The sequence below is a fragment of the Salarias fasciatus genome, chromosome 11 (genome assembly GCF_902148845.1).
Source record: "Salarias fasciatus chromosome 11, fSalaFa1.1, whole genome shotgun sequence".
Lineage (NCBI taxonomy): Eukaryota > Metazoa > Chordata > Actinopteri > Blenniiformes > Blenniidae > Salarias > Salarias fasciatus.
In genome coordinates this window covers 31,171,006-31,188,456 of record NC_043755.1, presented here as the reverse complement: position 1 = coordinate 31,188,456, position 17,451 = coordinate 31,171,006, and the positions used below count along the sequence as shown (strand labels likewise).

General features: G+C 45.8%; 1 protein-coding gene across 1 annotated transcript; it reads left to right on the top strand.

Moving 5' to 3' along the window:
- Nucleotides 1-1,325: 1,325 nt before the first annotated feature.
- Nucleotides 1,326-13,594, top strand: LOC115397485 (soluble guanylate cyclase 88E-like). The gene is made up of 16 exons (XM_030103842.1): nucleotides 1,326-1,483; nucleotides 1,678-1,810; nucleotides 3,143-3,317; nucleotides 4,328-4,419; nucleotides 5,425-5,682; nucleotides 5,755-5,899; nucleotides 6,469-6,594; nucleotides 6,821-6,941; nucleotides 7,167-7,296; nucleotides 7,639-7,785; nucleotides 8,018-8,164; nucleotides 8,934-9,090; nucleotides 10,425-10,534; nucleotides 10,962-11,051; nucleotides 11,195-11,310; nucleotides 13,225-13,594. Exons 1-16 carry the CDS (start codon nucleotides 1,356-1,358, stop codon nucleotides 13,592-13,594), a joined length of 2,445 nt encoding a protein of 814 aa, XP_029959702.1. The 5' UTR covers nucleotides 1,326-1,355.
- The last annotated feature ends 3,857 nt before the right edge of the window (nucleotides 13,595-17,451 follow it).

Genomic DNA, 17,451 nt, shown 5'->3' with positions numbered 1-17,451 from the left:
GCTGCCACTGCTGACAGTAATTTAATGAAGCTCTATGCGAAAGTGCCTGGTTAGATTATGATCAAGGATTATTTTTTAATTCCTGCAGGTCAAATCAGTCACGAGCCAAAACAATGACGTTTGTCACAATTCAACCTTCAGTGATTGTGTGGTTGATAATAACCTCAAAGGAAGGACCAAATGTTTTTTTAATGGATTCAGTCAACTTCATTTCACAGAGCAACAATGCGAAAAACCTTCACAATGACATTTTCTGGAGAAGATTCCATTCAAACTGCACCTGACTGCAATTATGCAAATTCAAATGATTAGTCAAGAAACCTGGCAGCGTCAACGAGTGTGTGTGTGTGTGTGTTTGTTTCTGATAATAGGCCTCACACTGTGCACTCGGGTTTACATATGACAGAAGCTCTGCTCACATGGCGGCGATCTGGAGTGAAAACGCAAAACTGAAAACAAACGCAAAAACGATGCGTTTTCTCTTGAAACGCCATGAAAACGGAACCTAAAGTCGTTCTTGGAGGGAATCCCGGCCACAGCAGGGACAGACTTCTTCTCCTCACATGAGTTTCACAAGCGAGACCTTGAACATTTGCGGCTAAAAGTCGGAAAAACATTTTCCTTGCAACCTGCCACAAACACGCCCCGGTGCTTCTATTTTCGCTCGGGTCGCCTGTTGACCTGACAGGCGAGTGTCAGGGGAGAGGGACATGTCAGCTGCAGGTGGAGACTCTCAGCGGGGAGCCGCGCCGCGGCGCCGGCCGACACAGTCGGAGCCGGGACGACGCAGGTAAGGAGGCTTCTCTCTACACCTTTCTACGCCTCCGTTAACCTTTAGACAAACACTGATAAGCGCTTCGTTGAGGGGAACCGAGGGCTTCGGCACATTATGAGCTGCCGGATTTCCTCGCATTCTGATTTCTGTGCCGGTTTGAATTTTCACTTTGCAAAAAAAAAAAAAAAAAAACCCTCCCATCAAAGAAACTGAAGACCTGCAGCTGCTCATTTCCCCTGAAAAGAGCGGCTCTTTCTAAAGATGTAGCTGCTGTCTGAGGAGGTTACTTGAATTTATGAGGTTGTCTGTGATAGAGGTAAAAAGATATTTATCTATTTTCCTCACCGCACATGGACGGAATACAAATCGTATATCTAACCAGCGATTAGCTCTCTTTAATCTTATGAGCAGACATTGCCAGGAACCTGTACTCTCCTGGAAGATTGTGTTGGGGAAGATTTATGGCATGCGATATTTCAAGCTCCTGATGGGATAGGAGTCAGAGTTTTGGATGTGCGCTGGCTCCACCTGTTCTCCTTTCAGCTGAGCAGTTTACTGGAGGTTCCCCAACCCTCTGAAGATGTACGGGCTGTATCTGGAAGCCGTCAACGATTACATCAACGAGTCCTACGGAGAGGATGTGTGGAGGCTGATCGAGAACCGGGCCGAGATCCCCCACCTCAAGTTCGTCAGGCATCAGATGTACAAGTACGACCGATTTCAGAAGATATTTACGCAGTGCTGGGATCAGTGTCCTGGTTTTTGACTTTCCAGAAGGAGAAAGCTCGAGTCCACATAATCTAAAGGATTTAATGGAATATCTTCTTTTTTTTTTTTTTATTTGCACTCTGAGCTCCTATCAACCTGTGCATTAACAGTTGACCTTCCTTTGTCCTTGGCAGCGATAACCTGATCCTGCGGCTGGCGAAGGCGGCGGGCGAGGTCCTGGGGAAGACCCACGACGAGCTCATGTACGCCTTCGGGGTCTATATGGTCAAAAGAATTGGAAACTATGGATACGAACGGATCCTGAAGGTGAACCGCTTCAGTCTTTAACCTCCTGAAAGCGTCAACATGTTCTCACGTCGATGGTTATTAAATGTGCAAAGCGTCCTCTGGCACGCGGAAAGTGGCGCGCTCCGCACCGGGGAATAGAACTGATTTGGATGTTTTCATAGATAAACTGTAAATTTCATTGCCTCCAGAATGTTTGTTGGAATACCCAAAGGAGAACGAAAGTTTCAAACATCTCCTGAGTCAAAATAACGACTATAAAAAAAATATTTTTTCCTGCATACACAATATTACAGCGATGTTGAGGTGGAAGGGGAATCCTGGAGGTGCAAACACGGCTTTCAAAACTACATTATACAAGACTGTGCTCCTCTTCACTAAAAGTTGCTTTCAGATTGCTCATTTCGAGCAACGATTCCCAGCCAGGCTGCTCCGAAGATTCAGATATGAGTCAGCATTTAATTCATTTATGTCACGAAGCGACTCCTTTCAGGCATTTACATTAGAAGTGAAACATTTATTTAAAGATTTAAAAAGAAAAGATTTAAAAGTGTCTGCAAAATACTCAAAGGTAAGCTCACAAAGTCAGCAGCAGCAGAAAAACCTGGCAGAGTGTCAGGAGATAAAGAAAGATGAATTTGTCAAAAAGAAAAAGCACCAAGAGAGTTACTTATGGCTTCATTGAAGCAATGAACAAAATCAGAGCTGGAAAACTGAAAAAAAACCTGAAAAATCTAATATTATAAGTACCTGCCAAAAAAGCTTATCCTCAGAGAAAAGGAAGACATCGCTAACATGATGCAGAAAACTGTATTTCTCAGTGTTTGATGACGTTCCTCCAGCGGTTGCATTTGTACAGGGTGTGGTGGAGGTCAGGGGTCACCGAGGGTCACCATGGTAAAAACCCTACAACTTATCCTGTTGGTGTTTTTAGAGGTTGAAGACTGTTTACACAACAGCATTTCAAACACACGCATTGTTTTAGCGCTTGTTTCAGAAAAGTTACCTGTTTACACTGAATATGACGTCCGTTTAAACAGACACACTGGAAACTGCCGTTTTCATGCAGTGGGGGCCGTTTTTGCAATGAAACCACACAAGCAGAGACCAACAGGTTATAAACAACAATTTAAACTGACATTTGTACGGACAGATAATGAAGTTGAGCATTCACCTCTTAATTTGCTCAGGGTTTCCAACAATCAACAGATTTCATTTATTGTGCCACCTTTAGCTTCTTACTGTACTCTCTGGATTCTATTGTTATGCTGTTCTTAATAATTTCCCTTTATTTCTTTGTATTGAAATCTTAATATATAATTCCGACATCATGGTCGACGGCCACGTTTGCAGGTTTTGGGCCGAAATGTGCGCGACTTCATCAACGAGCTGGACAACCTGCACGAGTACTTCCGTTTCTCCTTCCCCAAAGTGCAGCCGCCGAGCTTCTGCGTGGAGGAGGAGTGCGAGACGAGCCTCACGCTGCACTACCGCAGCACCCGAAAGGGCTTCACTCAGTTCGTCAAAGGTAACGAGGCGCCCGGCGGGGGGGCCCCCGACACCTGGGGGGCCTGGCGCCTGGCGGGGGGGCCACGCCTGGCGCTCGACACCCCACTGTCAGCACAGCTCACTGTAGTGAGGGGCTTAAAGCGGTGTGCCAGCAGTCACATTAAAAAAAAAACAAAAAAAAACCCCAGCAAAATTCAAGAAAACATGTAATTTTTATATTAGGATACTTTCGAACAATTAATATATTTCATTAGTGCAAACCCATTTGGGTTCAGGGGTCACATGCAGTCCGGTTTTATCTCCAGAGGGTCGCACTGCTGAAATAGTGATAAACAGGCTTTGAATAAAGTTTCTTTGCTGTGGTCTACAGTACACGTGATGAAAATGTTCAGAAAAACAAATTACTGAAAAATGACTATACTGTCAACATCAAGCCAATATTGCTGAAACCTGCTGGTGCAAAATTCAGTGACATGTCAAAAAAAAAAAAAAAAAGAAAAAAAAAACGCTGCCACATGCATTTTTTTTTTTAAATAACTCATGAGGGTCATGCTAGTTTAACAGCAACAATGCAACACCACTGATTTCTCAGTGTTGTCCATTACACTTAAATTTGTTTTAAATGAAATAATTATTTCTTTGAAATTTTTTAAAATTTGCTTGGTGGGTTTCTGAGCCAGACTGAAGGCCGGCTTTTGGCCCGCGAGCCTTATGTTTGACACCCCTGCATTAGTGCAGTGGTTCATTTTTCTCTTCTGTATTTCCTAATAAAATCTGGAAGAGCCCGAAGGAGACTGGAGAACGCAACGTCTGCACAGTACGATAGACTGAGAAGTCATCTGTGTGTAAACAGCAACCAGAGCAGCTTCATCGTATCAGTCGCACTCAAAATAAAATAAAGTCACTGTAGCTTTATAAGTCGCTCATGAAGCTAGCTGGGCTTACACAAGCCTGTTCTGACCAAATCTCTTACAAATTGACCTTCATGACCTGTGTGTGTGTGTGTGTGTGTGTTATTGGATGCTTCAGGCCAGCTCTCTCAAGTGGGACGGCAATTTTACAACACGGATATCGAAGTGGAAATCCTGTCCAAGGAGGAAACGGAGAAGATGACGTATGTGGTGCGTACTCAGCCCCTGATCGAGAGTCACTCGGCCTCCGGAGCGGCTGACCTTGACCTTCGCTTTGGATCAATCAGCATAGAAATGATTCCATCACCTTGGCAGAGATGACAGGGAGCGATCTTGTTTACACTCAGAGCGCAAGTGTTTATTGGCCGGAGATAAGTGTTTATTGGGATGGGGCTCTGGGTGAAGTCAAATTTTCAGGAGAACAAATATGAAATATGCAGCCGTGTGTACCTGCACTCGTACGGTGGAGCAGCCGCCGCTGCCGCCGCCATCACCCCCGCTGCTCCAGAAACAAGTCGATGTATTTCATTTCAGAGCCTGTGAACTCGCTGCGTCGCTGAATCTGAAATTCGATGCATGCCTTCGGCTGTATTGAACTAGGAGCACCTAAAATGTGCTTAATAAAGAGTAAATCATCACACACACCAAAACGGATGTCAATTTTCTGGAGGAGTTAACTTTTTTCAGAAGCCTTTTGGTTTCATGATTTAGTTTTTTTTTAAGCCATAGTCAACCAATATTATTGCTATCAAACTATAGAAATTTTCAGATATTGTGTGGAATCACTGCTACACTGAAATCTTTTAAAGCCATATCGATTGCGTTTTTTTTTTTTTTTTTTCTCCAGAGAATAAATTAAATTTGTTGAGTGGTCAGAATACAAACGAACCTGTTTACACGGCATTTTCAGATGAAAACACAAAATTCTCGTTGCATTTCGTGGGTCTTTTTACACCACAGTGGTGCTCAGAGTCACACTAAACTTTTCAAAAAAATGCTCCCAAAATGGAACTTTGCAAAAACGTTCTGATTCCATCTCCGTGGAAACGGAGGCAAAACACAACTTTTGGAAAATGGAGATTGTGACGGTGTCCTCCTTTAATTTTACTATTGAAGCTGTATTGGCACTGAAATTGTGAAATTTCAAACTACATGTAGAAGACGTTCCCAAACCCGGGATTTCAGATTTTTCCTCCTCTCTCTTTCATGTTCCAGGTTTATAAGATGAACTTTGACAACGCGGCCTTCAAGCACCGCATGCCTCAGCAGAAGACGGCGCCGAGCTACGAGAAGCTGCCCATGAAGCGCGGCATCTTCTTCGACATGTTCCCCTTCAGCGTCATCTTCCGCCGCGACATGACCATGTACCGCATCGGCGACGGCCTGAAGGAGGTCTTCTCCGACCTCCAGGGGAAGAAGGTCAACGAGGAGTTCACGCTGGTCCGGCCCATGCTGGAGTTCAGCTGGGATAACGTGAGTCTGGAGGCGGCCGCGCCGGGTCGTCACACTCGGTACTGAAACCCGCCTCTGCCGGCGCCTTCGCAGATCTACACCCATCTGAACAACGTGTTTGAGCTGCTGTCCAAAGCTGTGGTGGAGAGCAAGCAGAAGGTCAACATCCCCAAGCTGAGCAAGGAGGAGCCGGACGAAAAGGAGGAGAACGAGAAGGCAAAGAGGGAAGAAGAACGAGGTACTGCGCTCCCCGTGGCGGGGATTCAGATCCATAACCGGTAAAACTGGTTCATTTCAAATGGATGGGATCATAAAGTGTCCATCACAGCGACCAGAGGCGTCCGGATGGGCCAAAATCAAGTATTTATCACTTCATCAAGCCGTGACATTACTTTCTAACAAACATCTAAAAGTCTCCCGAAACACAAAAAGCTTTATGTAAAGAAAAGGAAAACACAGCTTCCTCCTAAACTGCATTTTGGTTCATGGTCGTTGTAATCAGTGCATCTTTAGAAAAGGAAGGACACCATCCCAGCTATAGTTTCCAGAAATTTCACAGAATACAAGAGTTTCATAAGTAAAATAACTTGAAGTATGTTGCCCGAGATGTAATTACTTCAGGAGGACACGACAATCAAGCCTCTCGTCGTAATCTCTGGCCGTCCAGCGCTGCTCTGCTCCGATTGAGATTCACGGCGCCCGCTTCACATCCTCGTGCCCTTCTTAACTCGCATCCTCAGCTCGTCCCCGCCTCGTTCGGCCACCTAATCTCCTCCTCCAGTGTTAATGCGGGTCCTCTCCCAGCAGAGCAAAAGGCGGCGGAGGAGATGAAGGGCACGGACCAGGAGTACAGCAGCGCCCTCACCCAGTACAACAGCTCCGCCAACGCCGGCGGGGAGGACATCGAGCTGCTGGCCTTCCAGACGGTCACCGGTCAGAACCTCTCACTCCCAATCGCATTTGTTCAAGAATGTAACCGTTTTCTTTTTTAAAAGAACAGAAAATACCTTGTGGCTTTATTGGACACGTTATAAAACTGGCTAAAAAGGTCAAACAGCCATTGTGTTTCCGGCTATCTTTTAAAAATCATTTCATGAAATATAATTGAAGCTTGTTAAGCGGATGAGACTTCCTGTCACCTCTCCTCTGCCGTCTTCAGGAAAGTGCAGTGAGACCATCTTCGAGGACATGCGGGAGCCTCCCAAGAAGCCTCTGCACCTGAAGGGCCAGATGAAGTACGTCCCGCAGTGGGACTCGCTCATCTTCCTCGGGACGCCCATGTAAGACCGCAGGGAAAGTAGAACTTAAGAAAAACACTCCAATCTTCTAAACAAAAGTAGAGAAACAAAAAAGCGCACAAATGTGTTCAGTCTGCAGCAGCAAGACAAATGACAGGCTGTGAAAATGGTTACAATAACGTCATTGAGTATATAGATTTGCTTCAAAATGACATTTAAAGTAGTGAATATCCGGATAAAAAAGTGTGTTTGTGTTTGCTCTCTCAGTATCGAGACGGTGGAGGACATGATAAAAATGGGCGTGTACGTGAACGACCTGAACCTGCACGACTCCAGCAGAGAGCTGATCCTGGCCGGGACTCAGCAGTCGGCCGAGCTGCAGCTGGCCCTCGATCAGGTGAGCAGAACCCCCTCCATCCCCCGTCTGCCGAGGCGAGGCGGGCTGGAGCTCAGCGTCGCGCCAGCGTTCGCACGGGAGCGAGCGCGAAGGTGCTTTATATGACCTGAAACACGCCGCTCGGCTCCACTTGTTCTCAGTTCTCTTCATGAAGCAGCCTGACCAGGTGAGCCCAGGTGAAGGCTTCTGCCGGCCCTATTGATTTCACCCATTAAATCCACTCCAGTCATGCAGGAGAGGTGTGGATTAGGAGGATTAGAGAAGGCAAAGAGGGATTTTTCAGCTTTAGCGGAGGCGAGACTGTAACTGTAGACTCATGTGTCCCGTTCTCTGATCCTGCAGGAGCAACAAAAATACGCTCAGCTGCAGGAAATTATTAAGAAGCTGGATGAGGAGAAGAAGAGGGGAGACTCTCTGCTGTACGCCATGATCCCTAAAGCTGTGGCTGACCGCCTCAGGAAGGGAATCACCGCTCTGGAGACGTGCCAGGTACACAGGACGGCGTGTTGTAAACAAAAACGCAAAATACGAAAACCTCATGTAAAAACGGCGAAGCTATTCCACTGCGGTCGACCGTTGTCGTTAGGCTTGTGAAGTTCTGCCGTCTGAACAGGACACTGGAACCAGAGCACCTCTTGCATGACAAGCAGTGCTGAAGGCCAGAGGTCGCGATGCAGTGAGCGCTCGCCGCCGTTTCAGCACGTGTGTCTGTGCCCGCCAGGTCTTCCCGGACGTGACCATCCTGTTCAGCGACGTGGTCAAATTTAATGAGATCTGCATCCACATCACACCCATGCAGGTGGTGGACATGCTCAACGAGATCTACATCGTCTTCGACACACTCAGTGAAAAGCACAACGTCTACAAGGTCGGTGGGAGACGGCGCCGTTCGGGCGCTTCACGCCGCATGATGAGTTTGTGAAGGTCATTTCAGTGCAGTTAAAAACGTGTTCAGTGATGGTTCTGATCAGCACCGTTCTGTTAGATCAGGGGTGTTAAAGCCTTAAGATGAACTTGAGCTGAACTGAAATGAGTTTGACACCTCTGTATCAGAAGAATGGTGTCAAACATGCGGTCTGAGGACCAAAAGAGGCTCAAAAGGAAGCTAGTAAAGACATGAAATATAATTTATATTGCGATTCTATCAATGCTGCCTATTTTTGTGATTTTCAGTCAGCTTTAACACCAGTCTGTGTGAAAAAGAGACACAATCATGTCTACAGTCTATATCAGGCGCTACATGTCAAAAAAAAAAGTTCACATCACATCTGAGTCAGTTATTTGAACTTTGAACTTTCTTTCCAAAAGCCTGCTGCCGATAAGAGGAAAATAATAGACGTCTTTTCACATGAAACCTTTCTCCCAGAATGTGTGAGAAACGCAGACATTCTGAAGTAAATATCTGCACACGACACAAATGTGATCCTTTAAATTAACATCCTCCATCAGGAAGTAAACTTCAACCCTCTTTTCAAAGCGTTTGTGTGTCCAGCTCTGCTTTTCCCTTCCAAGTAAAAAAAAAAAAAAAAAAAACTAAAAAATATTTCCATGCTTCTCATTTAAGAAGTGATACTGCGAGTTTTATCTTCACACATTTGTGAGTTGTCGACCACACACGGGTTGAAATGTTTGTGCAGGTTGAGACGATCCGCGACGCCTACATGGTGGTGGCAGGCGTGCCCAACAAAACCACCTTCCACGCGCACCACATCTGCGACATGGCGCTGGACATGCTGAGCTCCATCGACCACCTGAAGGACCCCTCCACCGGGGACAACATCCAGATCAGAGTCGGTGAGAAGGGGCGGCGGCGGCGGCGAGATGAAACGCCCGCTCTGTTTGGACGCGTTGAGCGTTTCTCCCACTGCTGCTCGGAGGGAGGTTCGGGTTCTGCGTGCGCCGCACAGCTGGATTAAAACCCGGCGGTTTGAACCGTCGACTTCAGAGAGCCGAGGTTAAAGGCTTTGATCAAGTCAAACACTCTTCTACCTTTCGTGAAAATCCCTCATGTGATGGATGCAGGCGGCAGACAGGAGACGCCACCAGGGGTCGCTGTTCTACTCTGAAGTAAACAGTTGATGCCACTGTTATGCTTTTATTATCCTCCGGGTTTGAGAATAAAATAAAACTATTATTAGACATGCTGGAACTGAGGCTGTGAAAATTACAACCAATTCTTTTTTTTTTTTTTTTAATTGAAGCAAATTAAAAAAAAACACATGACTGATCGCACATTACTGGGAAGAGAACATCTGCTTGATGTGATTTTTACACTGTCATAAAACATAAATGTCACAGGGTGGCATTAGAGGCTATCAGCCGCACGAAGCCATGAAGGATGAGTTCTCTAAACATCCCTTCATTCAGTCGGTAAACGACCAACTCTGTTAAGAGCACGAGAGTCAAACTGTAGCAGAAGGCCGTCTGCAGATCGACCACCACAAATTCCTTCGTTATAGTTTTACTTTCTGAAGATGTTCCCATTTTACCACATTACAAAACAACCAGAAAGACAATCTGCCCTTTTCTCCGTTTTCATGTCGGTGGAAGTCTGTCACTTGTTTATCTGAATCATCTCTCCAGTCTTCAGCGTTCATATTTTAATAAACACTCGATCCAGCGATCACTGATCGCTCCAGGCATCGTGTTTAGCCGACTTTCAGGCTCGTCTAACAGACCACTGCCAGGTCAGACGACTTGAAGCTGCTGCTTCTCTCAGCAGCTTTTGTTTCCCCAGCAGCCAAAACTCAAAGTCGATGTGCATTTATTATGAAAGAGTTCTGCCGAAATATCGTTTTGAGGACAGAAGCACCAACATTTTCAAATGACTGGACATTCTGGCCTCTAAGGTGGGACTTCTCAAAAAAAAAAAAGGCTCCAATGCCGGCCTTGTGGAAACGGGAGAGAACGCAACTTTTGGAAAATGCACCATCTCCTTGGAAACCCCAAACTTGTTTTTCCACTTGTGAACGAGGCCTCACACTCAGCTGCAACATTCAACTGCATATCTGCACATTTTTGAGAAATTCCGAATATAAATTTAATTAGTTGGGAAAGCAAACCTTTTGTTGTGCTTTAATTGGAACCTCTGCGAGTCCATCGCCTCATTAGCGGTTCTCGTCTCGCAGGTATCCACTCGGGGATGGTGGTGGCCGGCGTGGTGGGGCTGAAAATGCCTCGCTACTGTCTGTTTGGCGACACAGTGAACACAGCCTCAAGGATGGAGAGCAACGGCGTGGTGACTATACGCCAACACTCTTAATGGACTCCCAGCCAGCACGCAGCGCTAAATAACCTGCAGCGACACAACAAATCACACTCATGACTTCCCTCATGTAGATTATAATAGAAAACCATTTTCTGTTTAATGTCGCCGGAGTGCATGTTGCTTTTTAGCTGATGCAACAGGCCGATCACTTCATTTGCTTTTCATTACTTACAGAAATAGAAGCTGATTCGGTGTTGTGTGCCGTGCACTCTGATGAAAACAGCATAAATTACACTGAGAGCAGGTTGTTTTGGGATTAATTTCCCTGTCATGTGTTCCCGTGCAGAGAGAAAGCTCTCTGCATTAAACTGCCATCCTGGAGTCGAGGGAGCTAAATGTTCGTAGCGGTCTGGCGTTTCAATGCTTCGCTTTAGATGAACTTTGTCTGTGTGAGCAGGGCATGCAGATCCACATCAGTCAGACCACTAAAGACCACCTGGAGCATGAGCCCTACATCATCGAGGAGAGGGGGAAGATCTTTGTTAAGGTGAGCGGACACCCAGGACATAAAAATCCCCCTTCAGCCGTCTTGTTCCCTTGGAGCAAACGTCTTCTTCCGAGGACGGGTCTGGATTAATGCTTCACATGATTCTGCTTGCTGTCACACGAAAATGTGCTGGCATCCCTCAGGGTAAAGGCTACATGAAGACCTACTGGCTGAAAGGAAAGAAAGATCTATCGTTCAAGACCCCGGCCGAGCTGCGCTACAGCAGCGAACAGAAGGATGAGGACAAGAGCTCCAATGGGTGAGTCCAGCAGGAAACTCGCTCCTCTGACGCCCCCTGTTGACTCAGACGGAGATGTGTTCCACTGCCTTTTCAACGCCGGACCGCCAGTGAGCTGAACGAACAGGTAGAGAGGTTTTCACTGTTCCCCTGAAAACAAGAACGTCCTCCTGAGACTAATGTTGAAAAATATTTACTGCTTAGTCTGGGGGGATAAAAATGTAAATTTGTATTTGAGTCCTAAATTCACAATCTTCGACATTTATATTAGATTATAAAAGTTGCTACACTCCGGAAGTTAGCAATTTAAGTCCTGATAACATATAAAACTTCTGAAGTCACTTCTTCCAACTAAAGCTCCATTTACATGATTTCATGTTTTCAAATGAAACCTCAAACACCTTCGTTGCATTGTGGGTGCCGTTCACAAAACAGTGCTCGGAATAACTGAAAATGTAACCTTTTGAAAATGGCTCCCATGGTAGAACTTCCCCAGAACGTTCAGACTTCGTTTCCAAGGCAAGAGTGAAAAACGCAACTTCTCCGAAACCTGGTGGTTTTATTGTTAACAATGAAACTTGATCGCGTTTCGATGCAAATGTCTGAGATCTCCCATTACTAATATTAACAGCACGTTGTTCTCTATATGCAACTGTGTGTGGTTTCATTACAAAAAACAAACAGCACCTACTAGTGGTCCAACATGGCAACTGCGCCGTGCATTTCTACAATTTCAATGGGAACAGACATTTTCAAAGTGTTGCCGTGTGAATACAAAACTTTTCTGAAATGAGGCGAAATGAGCGTAGTGCCGCTAGCTAGCAGCAGCCATCATTTACCACAGGTTCATGTACTGGACTTGGTGGTTCTGCACTGCTTCGCTGGACTCTTTATGTTCAGGACAGCTTGTGTTTATTTTCTAGATGAAGGTATGAAACTCGTTCAGGTTAGCGAGACGGCGTCTCTCCACTTCCCACCGGGCTGTTTTAAACTGCAGTTTACTTGAGGACTGCTGCGGGGAGGCGGACCGCTGTCTGGCAGCCGGTGGCGGGAGGGGGGAGGGGGCGGACGTTTGAACGCTTAGCCGACTGATCGTACACATCCTGAATTTAACAGCTCTTCAATCAGGCCGACGTCAAGCCGTACCACTTCGCGTCCGCCCATCCTCCGCGCCGATCTCAGCTAGCAAACGGTGAAAGGCCGTGTACGTTCTGAACGGGCTGCCAGTCCGTTAGAGAGCGCACACACACGCGTACACACACACACACGCACCCCGTCGCAGTATTTAAATGTTGCAAAAAAGCCAAATTACCTAGAAAAAAAAGTAGATAAGCAAAAGAAGAACAGACAAACCTCACAAAAGCAATGTCAAAGTCAGACATTCTGTTCATCTTAATGTTAGAAATAAACATTTTCTACAGCTGAACATGAGATCCGTTTGGTGTTTGAAAGTTTTCAACATTTAGATGTGGTTTTAAGAAAAGATTACACCATATGCCTGAAATATATGTGCACATGTGAAGGTATATGTGGTCAGTTTTGAATACTAAAATTTTCTGAAAGTACAAACAAAAGTATATATTCAGTGAAATTTTAACTCAGTTTAAATAGAGCATCACCTGATCTCTTAACGAGGCTTTTCCTAATATTTGAACATGTAAATGGAATATAAAAGTCTCATAAGTAAACATTTTAACCATGTGATGATCTGTTTGTTTACTATTTTGCCGTATTGCTCCGTCCGACCAAGAACATGAGGAATTGAACAGTCCGTTATAGCTTACATGCAAAGTATTGATTTAATTGTGAATAATTATATTTGCTTACTCGTTGAAACTAAGACTGTTCCAACTGAATAATCCGGTTATGTTTGTATCGTCCATGTAACTGTTTTTTTTTTGCTTGGCTCTGTATCAACATACACACTTGCACTAGTTCCACAAGCACCAGCGCCAAGCGCATGACCTCCAACCTCCACATCAGCGGCGGCGAGGAGCAGGCGGAGGGGAAGCCGAGCCCCAGCGACCTGCCGGTGGACGCCCTGCCCGCGCCGGAGGCCGCCGGCGAGCTCCCCACCATTTCCATCGAGTCCCCGGACAAGGACAAGGCCAAAAAGACTAAGAACAACAAGGGGAACAAGCTGGAGGTGCCTCAAGGGAACGCCAACCCCGAGTGCGTGTCGCTGGCCGACGGGCTGGAGAACCCGGGCCCGTTCCTCAACAGCAAGAGGAACAGCTTCAGGCAGCAGTACGTCAAGCTGCCCAGCAACCTGCCCATGCGCAGCGCCTCCTGCTCCATACTGTGAGGCCGATTCGTAATCGGGGTCATTTTGAACGCCATGTCATGTTGGGAGGTGTGGGAACAGCTTGTATCGGCTTGTGTGACATTCAGAACAAATAAAAAAAAAATAAATAAATTGAAAACTACTTTCAAACATTTTGTTGTAATCAGGTCAACAGTTGTCGGACGTCGTGTGCCGGAACATTATTTTCAAGTGTCTCCCCCTCTGTTCAGGTGTAATGCGTTGTTAAGTTGTTTCCACCGATTACTCTGCAACAGCCGAGCAAAGAAAAAGAAAAAAAAACACAAGGAAAGGAAGTGCAGATAAGTTATATCACCACCTGACATCCTGAAACTTCACAGGTTTCACAATCTTTATGTTAGCGGTTGAAAAAATAAGGAAGTATAACATCCTCTCCATATAAGCAGCACACCCAGAGGAAATCAACACTCCTACGGCTAAAAACATAAGAAAGAGTCTTTTTCTTTCCTCCCAGGATCGCTGCATCATTTCACACGTCTGTGTGGACTCCGTCAAGCCTCTGTTGTTTCTGTGTTTAAATGTGTAATAATGACAAAACACAAGCTGCTGTGGACTAAAACAGGGAATAAGAATCAGCCGTTTCACACAGGCGCTTTTGTTGTTGTTTGTTTGTTTTTTTAACAAGCCTCCTTACACAGAATAAAACATTCATGAGAAGTTGCTTCGTAATCCGGCTCAAACTAGTGGCAGGGTGATTTCAGTAGACATCTGGCTGCCTAGACGTTGACAGCATGGTCTTGAGGAGTTCTGTCTGCGTGTCAGGACATCTGTTGCACTGTATGATGGTGTTTATATAAAACTATGTACAGACAATCTGTCATTTAAAAAATATTTCTTTGAAAGCTGACTTGACCAATAAAAACTAAACTCGACTTGACTTTAGACAGAGATGACTGTCTTACAAGGATTTTCTGTTTTGGGAGTCACAGTAATTAGAAAAGCAGTGATACCAGTCTGGACGCTGCCGCATCAATACTTTAACGGACAGCGAGCGTTACGTGTCGCCCGGCGTCGGCAGCAGGTGGACTGGAGAGGATGAGGATGTCTGGATGACCTCTTCATCTTTCATTTGCTCCCTTCACGGTCAGCCACCATCTGCCTCCTCCTCCGGCTCTCCTCCACCAAACACCTCTAAGTCCTCCTCCGCTACATCCACGAATCCCCCCCGAGGGTTTCCTCTTTCCTCTTCTCCTCCTCATTTCATCCAATCTACCCACTATCTCCTCTCAGCGTGCTTCTAAACCGTCGTCCAGCTTTCTGACCTCGTCAGCCTGAACCAGTCTGGTCACTCCTGAGGAAACTCTCAGCGTCTTCCTCTCTGCCACATCCAGTTGAGCCTCCGTCCGTTCTGGATCGTGCCGGTGTGTTCAGAGCGCTCATCATGGCGGGCCCCACTGCCGCCTCCCCTTCACTCCGGCTCCATCCTGCCAGACAGCGGCCCTGACACTCACGTCCACCCACTCCATCCTGCTGCACTCTCCCCTCCGCACTTCACTTCTTTTCTGCACTTTATTGCTCTCAATGGTCGAGCTACGCGTTTGCCAGTACATCCCTGCCAAATATCGTAAAGATTATTATAATATTCGCAAGGAAATGAAGAAAAAGCATATTTGAAAATGTGTAAAACTAATAGTTTGTTTTCAAGCTTTGACTATTTGAAACCATCGCCTAAAGGTCAGACACTAACCAAAAGTCAATAATTCAATAAATTATTTCAAAAGAAAAACCAGGATTAGGCCATAAATACGGCCTCAGCTACAACCTGATATATTAAAAAAAGCATCTGCAGTGTAAAGGTCTTCCACCAGGAGTCCGTGTTCGCTGCAGGTTGCTGATGATCAATCTCTCAGGATGTGTTTGTCTTCATCTGCACTTTCCATCAATCTGATAACGGTGGAAGTGGAAAGAAGAGGCGAGCGCCGAGTGCAGCGAAGCTCGCTAAATCCTCCGTCCAGTTCAGGCTCCGCGGCTCCAGCTGCAATTCTGACCTCAGTCGGTTATCCCCGTCTTAGTCATCCAGTGATAACACACTGCCATTATGTGTGTGTGTGTGTGTGTGTGTGTGTGTGTATAAGGTCAATGGCTGGAAGGCCCCTGATCTCTTAATGAAAGATAAGTGACTTAATGAGAGTTTCTCATTATCTCATGACCATAAGAAGCAAGTGCGTAAGCTGTGTACAGTGTGAAGGTGAGACAGGTAAGCAAGCGCTTATTTCAGAGAGAGAGTGTGTGTGTGTGTGTGTGTGTGTGTGTGCGCACACGCCCTTTCACGCATAAATGCATACAGGCACGTGCACTGCCACCCGCGCCCGTGCACAGATCTTAAGTCGAGCTCTCCCTGCTGATGTTTCCTTGCGAGATGTCATTACATGATAAAGAGGAAGCCATCAGGAAACCGCTTAAGCACTACTTCCTGTCTGTTGCCACGGTGACCGACCTCATTCTGTAGTTGCAAAGTTTAGCGTGACTTTACTCCCGCTGCTTTCTTGCAGGAGGCGGAGGACAAAGAGGTAGGTGTGTCTGGGTCCCAGCGGCGCTGTGGTGGGCCGCATCCTGTCCAGCCGCTCCTCGCAGCCCAGCTGGGGTCTCCGCTGTGACCTTCGACCCCGACACCTGACAACCATTAGCATGTGGGAGCCGGTGGTGGACGGAGTCTGGAGTCCTCACGCACAGCTGGTTGCCATTGAGATAAATATATGGATCAACACGGAGGACACTTCCTGGTCGCAAATGAATCGCTCGATTCACCGCTTCAGACGTGTTTACCGTCGCCGCCCAGGCTGTTTAACCTGTTGTTAAAACACACGCCTCGGTACTGATTTCACAGGGTAAAACTAGTCCTAAACAATCTTCATGTGTTTACATTACTTAACCAGATAAGACTTTCATTTGGCAATCAGACAAAGCTTCATTCAGGAGACTTCGGGTTTATTCGCTCATGATGGCAACCGAACTCTGGAATAAAAGATTAGATGAAGGCTTATCTTTTTCCATCATTCCATCAAGTTTTCAAATTTCAGTGAGATTATGATCTCAATGTAAAGGTTTGACCTCGATCTTTGTATTTTTAACTGTGAAATTCTAAATCAAATAAAATAATTACTGTTATAATTGACTTTATAACATGTAAAATGGCCACATTGTTCACCTTATTGGCCTTGATGGCATTAATGGTTAGGTCTTGCGCTTTGGCTAGCAGAGCTAGCAATCGTTACCACGCAAAATTTCACAGTGGGGAAAAAATACTTGAATCATGATTTCTAAACAGACTGGGAAACTGAGAAAATGTGACGCAGAGCAGCAGCAGTTGAAAAACAGCTGCTTTTGATCCTGAGATCATTCTTATTTGGCAAAACTCAAGGCCTAATTGTAATGCTAATTTTCATGTGGGCCTTTGGGGAAATTAGTTGGCCAAACCTGACTGAGCAGGTCTGTGATTCATGCTTGAAATTTCAACTGAAAGGACAAAAATGTCATGATTGACCTGAGTTCGATTAGAACAGACACAAACCGAACTGAATAAATACAAGTGTGGTGGTTTATAAAGTTGAGATTACTTTAAGTGTGAAGTAGAGTACAGTGACTGAGTCATGACTGTGTGTGTATGTGTGTGTGTGTGTGTGTGTGTGTGTGTGTGTGTGTTGTCAGACACTCCTGGCTACTCATTGTTTTGATTCTACGGTGAACAAGAGATACGAGGGGAGGGAACGCGGCTCTCGACCGCACTGACAGAAGCCGCATTCCAGCGAAGGTGAATACACAAAAAGCAGGGGGTTAAGCCGCTCCTCTTTCAAATGGCTGCATCACTGGATTATTGTTAGATTCTTTCTGGGGTTTTC